The sequence below is a fragment of the Anabrus simplex genome, chromosome 2, assembly GCF_040414725.1.
Source record: "Anabrus simplex isolate iqAnaSimp1 chromosome 2, ASM4041472v1, whole genome shotgun sequence".
Lineage (NCBI taxonomy): Eukaryota > Metazoa > Arthropoda > Insecta > Orthoptera > Tettigoniidae > Anabrus > Anabrus simplex.
This window is the reverse complement of record NC_090266.1, coordinates 672,484,569-672,502,495: the sequence shown is the minus strand read 5'-3', so window position 1 is coordinate 672,502,495 and position 17,927 is coordinate 672,484,569. Positions and strand designations below refer to the sequence as shown.

Below are 17,927 nucleotides of genomic sequence, written 5' to 3'. Positions count from 1 at the left end.
TATACAAAAATATAACTTTTCTGAAAACAAACTGCAGACTTATAAAAACTAGTCTGTAATATCTTGATGTGTGACGTTACAAATTAGATAACACTAAGCCGAGGAGAGAAAATTGTAAAACTAGCCCTGGAATCCGTTGTAGATGGAAAATTTTTACCAGATAATTGTATGTCCAATATAATTAATGTTGTCAACTATAATTATTTATGGTGATGATTGACCACTGTTTTTATACTGCAATGAAGTTTCCCCCTTTCTCAGGAAATATTGCAGATTTTGGCCAGGAAGTTAATGATGGCAGCATTCATGATGGAAGTACAGAAATTACAGCTTCTGGGAGTAAACATATGACGGCAACCACCAGTACTATTTCCCCCTCCTCATCATCAACATCCGATTCTTCGTCATCAGGCGGTGAATGTAGCACCAGTGAATCATCATCTGAAGACTGCGATGTACAAGCTTTAAGAAGACAGTAACATATGGGAAGAAGATGGTCTTGGTGTTGATAACATAATGACTGACATACCGGTCGCTTTTGAGAGTGGGCCTTCTTCCTCATCTAGTACTCTACCCTGGAGGAAATGCGATTCCAGTTTGAGAGGAAGTGACATGAAGATTTTGACTAGTCCAATGAAAAGGGGTGTAAGACATAAACGTAATGAAAAAATGGTACAAGAATATTTTAAAAGACGCTAGAAAATTTGGGAAAGCATACGAAATGCGAACAAAGGACAAAAATGAAAGGGAAGAGAGGAAAATTAAACCTGTGTGTTCAGATAAATGTAAGTTAAGATATTTGACAATGTTTAGTGAGGAGGATCGCTTAAAACTCTTTTCTGGATATTGGGTACAGGGCAATGTTGATAAGCAAAACAATTCATTAAGAAGAGTATGCAGGAGATCGATCAATTGCTGATATCGATATGTGCGTGTAGACGGGAAAAGACCTCAGCGAAGAAATACAGTAATGAGGTTTATTTTCATCTAAATGACAAACATGTCTGAGTCTCCAAGCTATTCTTTGTGAATACTTCAGACACAAAAAGTCATCCTATACGTACAGTGCTAGAGAAACAGAACAAGGTTGCAAGTGTTCTTATGGAAGGAGATAAACGAGGGAAGCATGTTAAGTAGCCAAAAATTGACAAGACTACAAAAGAAGGAATCAGACAATTCATTAACTCTCTACCAAAAATTGAGAGCCACTACACCAGGGGAAATACGTCCAAACACTTGATTGATGATTGAAAAGTAAACATATAAAGAAGTGGTGACAGAAGATACAGTACCATTGTTGCAGTTTACAATTTCCAAGCAGTTATGAACCTGCAGAAAGGTAACATACCAGTCTTCTATCATAAATTGAAATTAAATATTCTGAACTTCACAATCTACAATTTGCTAAACAACTCCTGTGAGGATAACGTGTGGGATAAAAGCAATGGACATAGAGGTTTGAACAAACTGGGGACGTGTGTACTTCGATATTTGAGAGAGAAATCTAGCGAAAATAAGGAAAAGTCCTTTTATTTTACTCTGACAACTGCACAGGGCAACAAAAAATAAATGTATGATTGATGTGTATCTCAATGCAGTCCAGTTCCTGAATGTTTAAAAAATTATGCACAAATACCTTATAACAGGGCACACACAAAACAAAGTTGATTCAGCCCACTCCATGATAGAACAAAACGTAGAACGTCTATTGAAAAGCGAGTATATAGATACTCGCCAGGAACATTTACCTCCACTATTAGAACTGCAAGAAAGGTTGGACAACCGTTCCATGTAAACAACATGTCCTATGATTATTTTTATGACATGAAACAGTTGCATTTGGGTACTGGCTGAAGTAACATGGGAGCTGAAAAAATGTCTGAACCTGAAAGGATGTATGAAAAATGATCTGATGGATTTGGTGCATAAGAATTACATTCCAAAGTACTACCAGCTTTTCTATGACATTTCGTAAATTTCTAGCAAAGAGATGCAAGTCAGAAAAGTTTTTTATAATATTTTATAATACAGTGTTGAACTTTTCATTTAAATGGTTAAAAAATGTCCATAAAATGCATACTGCTTATATTTCAATGTTACTATATTGATACAACTTGAAGTAAATTAATTCTGTCTAGTGACAATAACGTCCTATTAGAAAATAGTACTTAACTTGGGTATGGACTTCAGCAGCAAAACTGCCCCTAGTCTGACAGAGGGTACTATAGAGGACTGTAGGAAATGACACTGCATTTATTGAGCTATTATTGTATAGAATAATATTTGTAAATCTCCATTCCATTAAATTATTCAACAAATATATTGTGAAACATCTACCTAAATAAGTTACAGCACTTGTAAACCTTTAAAAGTCTCTCCTGAAAAATCATGAATTTTGAGTTGTGACACACTTGTCGCAAATGAGCAATGTATTGAATTTTGAAAAAATACAGTTTGCAGGAAATAGCAACAGAGTAATAACTACTAATGTGATATGGGAAATATTGGTTCACTAGATACCCTACCATTCACAATAGAGACAACGTTTTGATTTGTGTATTAGTAGTGGTGATAGTGAGATTAATGTTCATGTATATACTCAACAATGCTGTCTTCAGAAAAATATTTTAGGCCTATTTCTAATACGATATCATGTTAGCGTAGGTTAATGCTGCTAGGGAGGCAATTAATTGTTCCTGGGAATGCCCTGCATCAGAGAACTCTAAGCATATTTCAGCTGTTATTTATGCAGTTAAATGAGAACGTGTCACCTCGCAAACTGATGATGAAGATTATTGTTTATAGCGGCCTAACATCGAAGTCATCGGCCCCTAATGGTACAACAAGAGACCAAATGCAATGACAATTTAAAAGTACAAAATTCATCCACTGACCAGAATTCAAAACGTAATGATTAAGAATGAAGGAATGAATATGAATTTAAAACTATCAGTGGATCCAACCCGCAATGCCTCACCTGACCAGAAACAATATTATGGACCAAGGGACTGTTTCCAAAGCACAATCCTGAATCGATGATGCTTCTTGTCTAAAGGAGTTGAATATCCATGTCAACGGTCCCTCATAATGGCACTTACCGCTAGTAAAGGAGAACCATGGTATTGATTGAAGCTTGTTGTTTAAAGGGACCTAACATCTAGGTCATCGGCCCCTAATGGTATGAAATGAGACGAAATGTAATGCCAAATTAAAAGCCCAAAATCCTCCACTGACCACAATTCAAGACGTGAGGATGAAGAATGAATGGATGGATATGAATTTAAAACACCGAGCTCGATAGCTGCATTGCACGTTATAAATTTCATATTAGAGCCCGTATTGTCAAAGTATCAACTTGTGAAAAATTTAGATTTTATAATTCCACCTTTACAATACTGTAATTGTCTTTATTAAAAAGACTACATTAAATTACACTCATGAAACATGTTTCGTCCTCTTATAGGACATCATCAGTCACAAATACAAATACATAACATTAAAAATAAGGTGAGGACACATTAAAATAAGTAAATGCAAAGTCTTTGTATCCTGTGATGCGACGTGATAGCATCTTGTCAATCTTCAATGTTAAAATGGTGCGGCGTGAACATGATATGAAGCATGAAGTCCAATTAAAATCATATGTTAAAACTGTTGTTCAAAACAACGAAATGTGAATTATAAAACACCGTAAGTGGTTATGCAAATAAAATTATGTGCATATTATACATAAAACAGTGTTGTGATGATGCCACATTATAATAGCTTTCTTGATTAGGAGGTGGAGTTATACTGATACAAGTTGAACCTGATTATGTGTTGACAATAGGGGCCTAAAAAAAGAGAAAGAAAATATGAATGAACTGAAGAATAAAATTCCGTTAAAATGTGAACTAAGTGCCCATCCAGTCACTCGCATCCTTGCCTGTCCTACGTCGACTACTCCACCTCAAGTGTTAAGGCTAACTGAGTGACGTCCTCGAAGGTCGTTGAGGACTGACTGTGAGGGGAGGTTGAGGAGTTTGACATAAGGGGAGAGGCGTGAGGTAATGTATTACTCACGCGCCTTTGTGAAAAGAATTTATTGATTAACTCCTCGAAAAGTATATTGATATCCTCCGATATCTCATTAAGATTATAAATCGGGTTGCATTTTTTATCAATATTTATAAAGATGTTTTCTAAAATATTCAATAGATTTCCTTTCTTACATAAATGGAGAATTTGAAGGTCATGTTGTATGCCCGTGAATGTATGATATCGTCCATATGAGAACCAAATGCTGAGAATCTGCCGTACTTTGATGCATTAACATGTTCATTATACCTTATGTTAAAATTGCGGACTGTCTGTCCAATATAACTGGCGGGACACCGCTGGCACTTTAATTTGTAAACACCTGATTTCTGAAATTTGCTATTGCCATTATTGATAGTGTGCTGATTGAAGAAAAGATGAGCGTTGTTATTGGTTGTTTTAAAAGAAACTTTCATATTAAGTTTCTCGAAAACATTCGTGATTTCATGTATTTTACTGTGACTATAAGTAAAAAGGGCGTAACTATTTTCTTTCTTTTTGGTATCCTTGGTTAATGTGGAAAATGATTTTTTCTCAATTTTGCTAATAATTTTATCCACAAATTGCCTGTTGAACCAGTTTCTTTTTTCTATAGAATAAATAGTATCCAATTCATTTTTACGATCTGCTTCTGACATGGGTATATTATAAGCTCACTGTAAAAGGAGGCCCTCCTATGTGCTGCTGGGTGTACGGAATTTTCTTTAATTACGTTTGCCGTTTGAGTAGGTTTCCTAAATATTTTAAACCTAAGTTTATTAGAGTCATTAATAATGGTAATGTCAAGAAAGTTTAATGCTTTCTTATTTTCACGTTCGAAAGAAAATTTAATCTGTGAATCCATATTGTTTACTTGTTCTAATACCTCCTGTCCATTAGTAATGCTATGGTCAATTATTGTAAACGTATCATCTACGTATCTCAGCCAGGAATAATAAGCAATCATCGCATGGAGAAGTAGCTGCAGCAGCTAGAGATAACTTGAACAAATTAATTCGTTCAAATCATGATTTTGAATTCATCAATCTTATAAAAGACGTATTGTGGTGAAAATGTATAAGACATACAATTTGACCTCACTTTGTCCAAATGTCTTCATTGAAGTACGCATCTATCACTTCTTGTGACGTAAAAAGATCATTTTCTGTGCTTGAGAAGGTGCTGACAGATAAACGGATGGGCTTAAATCAAGAAAATTTGGAGAATTTATGGTAGTTTTTGTACAATGTTTCAAAAGGAACTGAATTTTGATAGTGCATATTTTCCAGTTTATTGTGCATGTTTTGCCATATGATAGTGCATGAATGCATGCATATTTTGAGATTTGATAATGCATGGAAATCTGGGCTCTAGTTATCACAATGTACATATAGTTTACTCTATTAGTTTTTATTACTTCATAAGAGGGTAATATTCCAAGACATCCGATAGAAAAGTGTAATTATTTTAGGCTGATGATGATGACCTAAATTGAGGTCAAAACTAGTACCTAGGAACACATTATGATATAAGCATAGGCATTGCAAATAATGTATAGTATTGAATAGGTGGAATAAAATGTTTTATAACTAATTATATTCATGATCTCAGTTCAATACGGAACTGAAAATGAAATTTATAACCCATGATGAAGTTCAAGGTTTCCAAATTTGTACTGACGAAATATCACCCTTGTGTTGTATACATATTTGTGCTAAATTTATGTCCCCTATATTGCCATATTCACCAAACTTACAAATCCGTCCAATACTCACATATTGCAGTTAACAAAAATCTTCCTGTTTGCCTCATGGTTTCCCTTTCTTATACGAGGTTTGTCCGGAAAATACGTATAAAAGTTGAATAATAACTTTATTTGACAATTATTCAGGTATTACAATATGGTCTCCTTCAAAGTACTCTCCCTGAGACAAGATGCACTTCTGCCAACGCCGTTTCCACTGTTGATAACATTGTTGAAAGTCTTCAGTTGTGATGCTGTTCAGTTGCCGTGTCGTTTCTCCCTTGATGGCTTCCACATCACCCAAGTGCCACCCCCGAAGCACCATTTTGCATTGCGGGAACAGGAAGAAGTCACAAGGGGCTAAATCGGGTGAATAAGGCGGGTGGTCTGTCACGGTGATTAAGCTTCGGGCCAAAAACTCACGCACAACGAGCGACGTGTGAGCGGACGCATTGTCGTGATGAAGGATCCACCTGCCCCCCCCCTGTGCCAAATCCGGTCGAACTCGGGCCACACGAACTCTGAGACTTGATGTTGATGCGCTGTTCCTCAATCAGAGAGAGCTCCATACCGACGGCAGGTGAAAACGGGTAACTTTCAACAAGCAGCCGCACACTGCTACTGACACGCAGAGCTCTCTGACTCGAACTGAGCGTTGAGAAGATTGGCGACAACAGCAGTGCCACCTGGCGGCGCCTCCACGATACGTGATACGTCACCCCGACGGATTTATACGTATTTTCCGGACAAACCTCGTATAATGCCTTCCTCTCCAGCAACTGAAGGCATCCTCCCTCTCAAGTCTTAATGTAATGGGAGTTATTTTAATTTCCCATCCATCTTTCTAAATGTTTACATCTGTTATTACCCCTCCTACCCTTTTGTCACTTCCATGGCCCTCTTCACCCTTTACCTTCTCCTCTTTGTATTATCACCTGTAGTCTTCATCCTCTCATTTTCTTCGATCCCTAAATCTAGATTTTGTACTATTCCCCAAATGTTTTGTGGAATCACTTCCCTGCGCTACTCAACTCATGTTCTAAATTCCGTATTAACTCGTATATTAGACCACCCCCTGGATTCTCGAGATGAAGAAAATGAAAAATAAATAAATCTCACGCACAGGACACGCCCAACGTAATTTGTCAGAGAAGAACAGCGATTCCGCTTTGAAGCGGGTACAATTCTTACTGCAGTTCAGAACACATCGCGCAAATTTGTGAAGAGTTCCGTCCGTACGACCCTTGCAATGAAAACATGCGTCGAAATCATGTGGTACATCTATGTTTCGTAATTAAGAAATATCCGCCTCCGTAGCGTAGGCCTACTGGCGCTCTGATGCCATTGCACAAATAGGTGAATAATTTTGTGTCCGACCCGCGCAATGCAAACATGCACCAGTCATGCATTTAAGAATGTCTGCCAGCGTAATGGTTAGCACAATTAGCTGCCATTCTCAGGAGTCTGAGTTTGATTCCCGGTGCTGTACTGCAGAAGATTTACGAATGGCAGGAAGGTTGATATCCGGTAAAATAAGGTACATGTAACACATGTAACAGCCCTCCAGTCTTAAAAGAGATGCACTACCTCAGGATGAGGAAACAAGTTTATTTTACTTGAGAAATATTCACAGTTGTAGCTATTAACATAACAGGCAAGATAATTAACAAAGTGATCGTTTAATATCTCTTAACTCGGGCCAATAAAGGTATTTTTTGGATAGAAGCAAGCTTAAAATGTGATAAAACCTATCCAATAATAATGTTTGTTTTACTCGCCAACGTATCTAACAAATAATAATAATAATAATAATAATAATAATAATAATATTGATTTTATGTCCCCACTTACTCTTAATGATTTTTGGAGACGCCAAACAAAACATACTAGCGTAAGCATTAATAGAAAAATGGAGACAACGAACATACAAAATTAAACCTTATGATTAAAAACACATTACCGCCACACCTGTGGATATTCCATAAATGCGGCAAACTTTCTTGTTATTTTATTCTTTATGTTGTGGAACTTCTGGCACCACCTGGGTGACAGCATACCTAACCTAAACAATGCTGTCTCTTATCTCAATTACAGCTGTTTAAGTAAATCCTGATGTGATAAATGTAGAGAACAAGCATGAAATTAAAAATAAAGGTCTGACTTTTAACAGCCGCAGTTATCAAAAGAATGCTTCCAGTTACTATGTACTACATTCGGAAATACAACTCGTAACATACGCTAGTTATCAGCTGGTTGTTTGATACGCTTTGTACAGTACAGCTTTATTTGGAAGGAGTGGCTTCTGCTACATATACACCAACTGGGAATATCAGAGACCATCTCTAGAAGCCATTTGGGAATAGATTCACACTGTTTGGACTCTATAGTCGGGAACAACACTATTTTTAAAAGGTTCAAAAAGACGGGACATCAAATGCTCTCTATTGCAGTGCATGGGCAGTAGTGATGGGTAGCTCGTGAACGAATCATTCAAAATGAATGCTTCACTCCTATTAAGTGTGAACTAACCACTCAGTTTCAATTAACTGGTACTTCAAACACTTCACAGTTCTCACACTTCATATCATTCACAACTCATTTGATTCGTCTGTCACTCGCTCACTTGCTCTCTTCCCCCCCTCTGACTATCTGAGTCATTAATTTCCTCCTTCATTCCCAGTCCCATCCTACCTGTCAACTGTGTTATTACACCATTAAAGATATATACAAAGACACTGACAGTCTGACAGAGTGAGCACAGCAAATAAAACGCTTACCTTGTGAAAATGGAAGTAAAAAAAGGTGTTGAATCCACAGCCAAAAGAGTACCTTCGTTGCAGGAGTGTTTATAAAAAACACAACACTTAATTAAACAAAACTGCATTTGGGGAATAGACTAATTTAATAAAAATATAAAAATGAACAGACTTTGTATCACTTCTTAAAAGTAAATAATGTGTTGAAACCACCACATCCGAAAGAGTATCCTCCTTGTAGGAATGTTTATCACATACACAATACTTACATAATTAAACAAAATTTCACTTTGGGGAATAGACTAATGAAATAAAAAAATAAAAATGAGCAGACTTTTCATCACTTCTTAAGAAAATGTTTAGAGATTTCCATTTAAAAACATTATTTGTTCCACTCTTTTCCCACTCAGGCAATTCTTTCTGTCTGTTATAAGGTGTCCGGCCTTCGAGAACACATTTTCGCAATGCGTGGAAGTTGCAACAATACACAGCCGCATTTTAGCAAGTTCAAAGAGTGCTGGGTACACTGACTGCTGTTCAGACCACCACTGAAGTGGATTTCCTCGCCTCTGTAGGGGTTCCTGCAAATACAGTATTTATCCACTTCCACTATGGCAGCAGCTCTAGAGTGTGGACTACTCTGCAGCCTGGGAACAACCTCATCAAATTCAACACAGAGACAAGAAGTAGATTTGCAATTGAAACTGGGTTTTCTGCAGTGGCATTGGATGTATCCAACATGTATCCTCACAGTACCCGATCAGGTATTTTTTTTTTTGCTTGCTCAGCACGAGTTTTTGCCAGAAAATCCATGTAATTAGAACCGGTGGTCCAATAAAGTTGCTTCTGCGAAAATGTTTTGTTTTTCCTATTGCAAAATCGCTGATTTAGCTTTTTCACTAACGTCTCGGCCATCTGTTTCACATCACCACAAATTTCAGTGTTATTAGCAAATCTGCAACACCATCTTTTCAACGAACGGCTGAGGAATATAACTTTTGAAGCAATGACCAGCCTTTCACTGCTCATTTCCTCAGCACAATCTTTGAAAATTTTTAACACTTTGCAGGCTTGTGTTATGCTTGCAATGTCGTCTGTGGTCAAATCTGGAATATCAGGGTAATTTATGGTTACAACTGACATCAGGGAATTCTTGACATGAACTATTCTTTGTAGGATATCAAAGGTTGAATTCCACCTTGTGATAGTACCCTGTTTTAACATTAGGACTAGCTCTTTCAATTGTTCCTGCATCTTATTCAGCTTCATGCCGGCCTGCAAACTTCTTTTAAAAAATTCAACAATTTTCTTCACTTTGCTCAGAAAGGGTTGAATGAACCCATACTGAACAATTAAATTTAGGGTGTGTGCAAAACAGGGGATGTGTTTCCAGGCTGTGAGTCGTATTGCTGCCTCAATATTAGGAGCATCGTCACTAAATACACGCACACACACACTACTTTCTTCACTGCCCCATTCCAAAATAACACTTCGCAGTTCTTCAGCGAGGTTTTCTGAAGTTCATCTTATGTCGTACTTAAACCACTCTAGGAGGGACGATTCCAGTTCATATTTTGCAGTCACTGACAAGTAGCTCTCATTTTTAACTGGTTTTGGTTTTCACTACTTCCTTTGTCATAGCGTATTGTTATTGGAGAAGTGTGTTGGAAATGGTCTTCCGCACAGGCATTCTATAAGCCCCATTCACTTTACATAGGAACTTTTGAAAATGTTTCCTCTCAACTATGCTAAAGGGCAAATAATCTTTCACCACAGTCTCTAGGAGTGCAAAATCTATTTCCTGATTTCTTTCGTTAGACAGACGCTTTGCAAAAGACATAGTGTTCCTTGATTCTTGGGACGGATTACTGTTGTTGAAGTGGCACTGTTATCCCGTGGCACTGACCGCTGTTCGGTGCTGGCAGTTTATGTTGGGTGTGGATCATGCTGGTTATCTTCTGGAGAAATACTGACAGGTGCAGTACTAAAGGTGCTAAACGCCTGGCAGATAAAGACACTATTGGGTGCATCATGCGAACATGACGAGCAAGATTAAATGTTCTTCCTCCTTTGTACAAAATTTGCTTCGCACAAAAGTTACACTTAGATTTCCCATCACCTAAATCGGGAAGAAACCTCAAATTTCACTACTTTTCCATGATCAAGAGTTGCTAGCCATTGTATAACAGTGAAGAGATAGAAAAACTGCTTTCGGAATACAAGAAAGAGGGATTTTACCTCAAATGACATGACAATTTACTTTTTGAATTTGAAGGATTATTATTCCTGACAAAAATAAAATTGAAAAGAAAATTGATGAAAGATTCATCAAGGTACGTAAATAGACATTGACAGCAGCGGAAATCATATTAATTCTATTTTGGATTGAATTTTAAGAGGAACACAATGTTATGATATTATAAATATCGATCATAACCCTGGTGTTTTCTGTCAGAGTACAGCTAAAAAGGTATCAATCACATGGCAGATAAAGACACTGTTGAGTGCATCATGCGAATAAGACAAGCCTAGATTGAATGTATTTCCTTCGTTATATGAGACAGGTTTCTCTATTTATCTTTTCCCTGTCCCTATCAACCATCATCTAGATGCTGTAAACAGGTAAGCCATTTGGTGTTCGTAATTACATACCTCTGCCATCTGTTGGTACTACTATTACGTATTATGAAACTTTATTGAGTGAGTGAAATACTGTGAACAAAGTCGCTGCTGAAAGACATACTCAGCAGCTTCATCAGGCTTGATTACTTCATGAACGAACTACTTCATTTGAATGATTCACAGCAAAGAGTGTGAATAGGTGAAGTAGTTCAGAGGAATGAAGTGGTTCAACCCATTGCTAATGGGCAGCATCAAAGAGAATGAGTAGCAGTGAAGATGACGTCACTTGGAATGATCACACGCCGGTAGCTGGGAAGTTGGCGGCACTAAATGATAATTCAAATGAAAGCAGTGATCAGGTATACTCAGGTTTACTGTGTGGTGAAAAGAAATGGAGTATGGCTTTTAGTGCCGGGAGTGTCCTAGGACATGTTCGCCTTGCCAGGTGCAGGTCTTTTGTTTTGACTCCCGTAGGCGACCTGCACGTCATGATGAGGATGAAATGATTATGAAGAAGACACATACACCCAGTCCCTGTGCTTGCGAAATTAACCAATGATGGTTAAAATTTCCAACCCTGTCGGGAATTGAACCCGAGACCCCTGTGACCAAAGGCCAGCATGCTAACCATTTAGCCATGGAGCCGGACTACTGTGTAGTAGGCCTACTGCTCAACTGACAGAGACAAATGACTGGCCATTAAGTTATTTTGTATCAATATTGCATAAAATAGTAATACGATAAATCATATCATGACAGATCAAGGAAGAATTTTTAAAAGGTTCGTTACAGATGATGCATAGCAATCTTTGATAAGTAACAATTGATTTGTGAGATACACATATTAATTAAACAGAACAGATGTTTTCCATCCAAGATGAACATGAATGTAAGAAGAAATACAAAGGAAAATACAGGTAAAGGCAATTAACAGGACAGTAAGAGACTCCAAAATAATCACCAATGTAGAAGTATCCACAAGGTAAAATGAGATTTATACAGAATCAAGCAATAGCGTAGGAATAGACCTAACTCAAAAACACTGCATTGTACAATTCTTGTAACCAAATTCTAGAGGCAGTCAGTGTTGAACAGATACATTACACCACTTAGGATACAAGTTCAAAATAAGACATCTTCACAGTAAAGAGATATAAACAGAGTTGAAATATGAAAGTTTTGTGTGTACTCTATCCACGCGTTCTTACAGGGTAGGATTATTATAAACAAGAGTTTTCAAGACATGCCAGATACTTACTTCTACATATGCTGCAGGAAAAAGTCCTGTTTGCCCCATCTGGTTACAGCCTTCCCACCAACCATCACCTACATTTTGGCGAGTGAGTGTAAGAATTTCTCCAGGAACTATTGATAGTTCTGCTGTCCCAGGCTCCCCATTGAATTCATAGAGAGCTCGCACCTGTGAAGGACAGAATATGGAACTCTTAGAATCCATAATGGAAAAAAAAAAAATTATCCAATAATTCTTTAAGAAACTGATCTGATATAAAGAGCAACTAATCAAAATATACGAACAGTTAATTCTTCACACAAGCATGTATTTCTTAAACAATATCTGAGCAGAATGTAAAAGATTAAAACAAAAATTATTCAGTGAAAAATAAAATATGCATAGGGAATTAAAGATACTATTCGTATCTCAAAAGATGCTTTTATTCAGGGACAAGTTAGAATATAAAACCCATTATAATTTTATTTCTACCGGGCGAGTTGGAGGTGCGGTTAGGGACGCGCAGTTGTGAGCTTGAATCCGGCAGATAGTGGGTACGAACCCCACTGTCAGCATCCCTGAACATGGTTTTCCATGGTTTCCCATTTTCACACCAGGCAAATGCTGGGGCTGTACCTTCATTAAGGCCACGGCGCTCCTTTCCCACTCCTAGGCCTTTCCTATCCCATCATAGTCATAAGACCTATCTGTGTCAGTACGACATAGAGCAAATTGAAAAAAATATATATATATTTCAGTGCTGAAGTGTGATGTAACAACTCAAGAGACTACAAGTGAAAAAATTCCCCAAAAGAAGAAATCTTTCTTTTTTTGCTATTGGCTTTATGCCGCACCAAAGCCAATCTATGGTGTTATCACATAAGAGTACTAACCACAGGGACTGGTACTATCCCGTGGTGTTCCTCATATAGTGGGTACTAATCATAGGCGAGAACCATGGGTTCCCTCATCGCATGGTGTCGCTCATATAATGCTACTAATCACAGGTACTGTAAAAGCCGTCATGCTCTCGTTTGCTACTAATCACAAGTAGTTTACGGTTCTAATTTGATCATCCCTTGGTCGCTCCTTTTAGTCGCCTCTTACGACAGGCAAGGGATACTGTGGGTGAATTCTTCGTCTGTGTCCCCCACCCACAGGAGGTTGCGTGTTTGGTCCGCGAGAGGTAATTTATTTCCCAAGTCCACCGGCAAGCCGGTTAGGACCCCCCTCTCCGCCACCTGGGAGTATCACCTCTCCCACTACTACGCCAGCAAAAATCCATTATGTTTGTCAACTAAAATTAAATTAAAGAGAATGAATGACCTCTACATTTACACACCTGATAGGGCAGTATTTCTATACAGGAACAAGTAAGTTTAGGAGTTACTAATTCCGGTAAATCCACAGTCAACACCTTCCAGATACTTGCTCATCATCATCATCATCATCATAATAATAATTACCATCATCATCATCATCATCTGCAGTTTCCAGCTGTTTTCCAGGCCTGCTTATACCTGTTATAATTTTGTAGCTCAGATTTCATTTCAGAACGTCCCACACTTTTGTTTTCGAATGGTGTCTAAGGTTTCCAGGAACACACTTGAGTTCACATTTCACTATCTTAAACATTTCCAAAGAATCTCTGAGCCACAAGCCAATGGCTTATAGCTTTTTACTTGATTCAAATATGATTCTGAAGTGTGTAATGATAACTGTCTGATCCCTCGAAATGTTCCATTGTTGAACACGTCTGGCCTGTTGAACAGCAGTCCATCACTGACATCAAAACCCTTCTATCATTCCTTTTATTCTACCAAAATGCTGACCTGAAAGAGTGTGGCTTCAATCTAATTTCTCCCATTGCAAAAGAACTGGATCAGGAGTAAGAGGTGTGTCTGGCAAGCGCTCCCTGTAAGCCCCTCTCCTAAGAGGCACTTTCAGAAACACTTTCTTCGTGATGGATACATTAGCTTGCTGAAAACAGGAAACTGTGTTTGTATTTTTTCTATCACCCCATTATAGCTCATGTCCAACGAATCAAATTCTTGTAAAATACCTTTAGCAGTATTTTCTAACACTTCACATGAGATGAGATATGAAGTTCTCGGTTCATCTCCACACAACTTCCTGACTAACATCTTTACTATGTACATGTCACAAGCATCCGTAGTCTACAGCTCCCCAAAGAAGACTGTTGTGTAACTCTCCTAAGATTGCTTCGACCACTGAATTATAGCACTTGTCCAAATGTGTAGATTCTTTAAGAATAGGCCGGTTGCAGTATTTTTCCAGAAAACCACAAAAATAAGCGTTGTTCAATTTATTCACAGAATGTCTGCTGCAATCACTGTGTGACACAGATCGGCTCATCATAAAGAATATGACCGTTCTTCTGTCAGAGAAGTTTGTTTCTTGTTACTGTTACCCACTTGCTTAGCATTTATGAGAGCTCTAGTATTAGTGTGTTGTAGAAGCTGAAACTTTTTCTTTTGCAAGGAACCTACTTTTCACAGATTCAACAAAAAATTACTTTACCAACTGTAGTATAATCTGCATCACCTACAGTCAAGCATGTTACAAGATAACTTTTACTGCTCTCCTGTTTTGGCATCGTCTGTGCTTAAAAATCAAATTCGTGAAAGCAGTAAGATGGTCTGTTGTCCAACAATCCTAAGAATATCAAGACATTAAGTATAAAAACTGTTTACACCGACTTGTGTAATGCATAACCGTCTGTTTCGTTTGATTGTATCGATTATTGAATGGTGAGCAACTGAGTACTAGAATATGTTTGCTAAGCAGAAAACATAACTCATTTAAAGCTGCTCCCTATAGCTCACAGGAGTCAAATCTTGCACACTGTAAGTGCAGTGCTCATGCTAGAAATACCTATGAATGCTGGCACAAGTTTCTTCCCCTCAATCTGCTTGTACTTCCCCACGTAGCAGACTCAGGGCTGTACACGCCCACTTATGACAAGGTCCAATTACCCGTTATGGCCCGGAACTAATGGTAGAAAAATCACATATACAGGCAGTGGAATAAGGATTGACACAGTAATTTGTTAGTGTGTGTTTGTATTTGTGTACTTTTGTATCAACATGATTGCTGAAGAGGTGCTACTTCAACCAAAGCCTATTTTTTCTGTTAAGTGTACAAAAACATGATGTTCTCCTACAGAAGCGATATAGTAGCAGGTAGTCTTCTTCTTCTTGATCATCATCATCATCATCATCATCATCCATTCTCTTTTCCAGATTCTCTCTGGGCAGGTTACTGTACCAAAGCCCTCCACCATACTTGATCTTTCCACCATTCCTCTTCTAGTACTTCAATGCTATCGACTCCTCTATTTGCAATACAGTCCACAACAGAGTTCCTCCATCTCATACTAGGCCGTAACCTAGGATTCTTTGCAGTCTCCGTATCCATGAATGTTCTCTTTGGTATTCTCTCTCCTGGCATTCTCATCATGTGTTCAAACCATTTTAGCTTTGCTATATCAATCTCTTCTTGTCTTTCCCTGTATGCTCCTCAAGAACCTCGTTTCAGCTGCTTGTATCTTATTTTGGTTCCGCTTACTCAACGTTCAGGCTGCTGAAGCAAAGGTCAGTAAAGGTTTATAATAGGACGAGTATAAAACCTTCTTGCACTTCATTGCCACATGTTTGTTCCATACAATGTCTCTCACACACTGGTAGAAACATGCAGACTGATGTATTCTTAAATCGATTTCTCCATCCAAATTTCCATATTGTGACATCATGCTGCCAAAATATTTAAAAATTTTCACTACTTCAAGAGGTTTATATCCTACTTTTATCACTCCCCTGGATTTTCTGTTACCTCTTGTCATGATCAAAGTTTCTTCTCACAGTACTAATCTTCATTCCAAAATTTATTCATCATTCCATAAGTCAACTTGTCTCTGTACTTCCTCTTCATTATCTCCCCAAACTACAATGTCATCAGCAAAGAGCATAGACTTTACTTGCTCGCCCATCCTGTTCTCCTTGATATTATGTACAATTCTATCATGATGATAATGAAGAGTAAGGGAGACAATACGCTTCCCTGTCTTAACTCTGTCTCAACTCTGAACCACTCAGTTTGACCCACTTTGGTTCTAACACAGCTTTTGCAATTTTGATACAATGCTATTACCATCTGCATTGTTTCATTCCCAATCTCTGCCTCTATCAATGCTTTTCATACCAAATTCTTTGGAACACTGTCGTATGCCTTTTCAATATCTAGAAACGTTACTACCATGTCCTTTCCATATTCCCAATACCTTTCCATCATTTGACGCAATGTAAATATTGGGTCAAATGTGGACCTGCTTCTTCTGAATCCATGCTGGTGTTCTGCCACTTTTCCCTCTACTCTGTCTCTTACTTGTTTATCCAAGATTTTTTCAAGGATCTTAGCTGTATGAGGTATCAGTGTCACTCCTCTGTAATTATCACATTGCTTCCTGTTTTCTTTCTTGAAAATTGGTATAATGACCCCTTACGTCCACTCTTTTGGAACAGTCCTTTCTCTCCATATCACTCGGAAGAGTCTACACAACCACTGCAGACCAACTGCTCCTGCTGCTATTATCATTTCTATGGTGACCTCGGCAGCGTAGTATTCGGGATTCTGCTTTGAAACTTTTCATAGGAGAGTTGAGAATGTTAAGCCCCTTTTAAAGAAAAAATATTTTGTACTTCACTGCTTATGGCAACCATTAACGTAATGGTACATAGTACACGATGATTATGGCGCAAGTTGTTTCGCACACTTTACGCAACCGTCATATTGAACTCATTTAACTACGTATGTCCTTATTTGAAAGTATGTGCATATATTGTATGGAGTACCCTAAACATGAATGTGCAATGTACACCTCTCCAGGCTTGCGCTGTCTGATAACGTCCTGAACTAGCACACGTAACAGCTCTTTCACATGAACGTAGAAATGTTGGTCAACTCGTGACATTGATATGCCTGCTATGGAACATTAGGCCACTACACCTCAATGAAGCAGAAAATATCTCCCTCCGGAGTATCAGTAAACTTCAAATCTATTTCCGTAGCATTACTCTCCAGAAAGTTATTTCATTACCAACGCCACCCTTTTAAGAAAAATTCACATTCCGTTACCTCTTTAAAATTCCATGATTAACCCAATAACTACTCAGCTGGTGGTTTATCTGTACTGACCCCATACAGTCACCAATTAGTGAATTCTCAGAAGTGTAGGTTAAGAAGCGACACCTGCAGTGTTTTCTAGCTGCATTTGCCTGATGACAACACAGTTACGGTACTTGTTCCAATAATTAGTAATTATGTTATTTGCTTTACGTCCCATTAACTATCTTGTGGTTTTCGGAGACACCAAGGTGCTGCAATTTAATACCGCATGACTTCTTTCACATGCCAGTAAATCTACAGACATGAGGCCGATGTATTTGAGCACCTTCAAATACCATCAGGCAGAGCCAGAATCAAACCAGCCAAGTTGGGA

At 38.1% G+C, this 17,927-nt stretch overlaps 1 protein-coding gene across 5 annotated transcripts in view; it reads right to left on the bottom strand.

The window, feature by feature from the left end:
• The window catches only part of SH3PX1 (sorting nexin 33-like protein SH3PX1), a 328,612-nt gene that overhangs the window by 265,399 nt on the left and 45,286 nt on the right, over positions 1 to 17,927 (bottom strand). For all 5 annotated transcript variants that reach the window (XM_067141233.2, XM_067141236.2, XM_067141234.2 and 2 more), the window contains exon 2: positions 12,437 to 12,598. In XM_067141233.2, the coding sequence (XP_066997334.2) occupies positions 12,437 to 12,598 (162 nt within the window). The remainder of the gene's footprint in view (positions 1 to 12,436; positions 12,599 to 17,927) is intronic.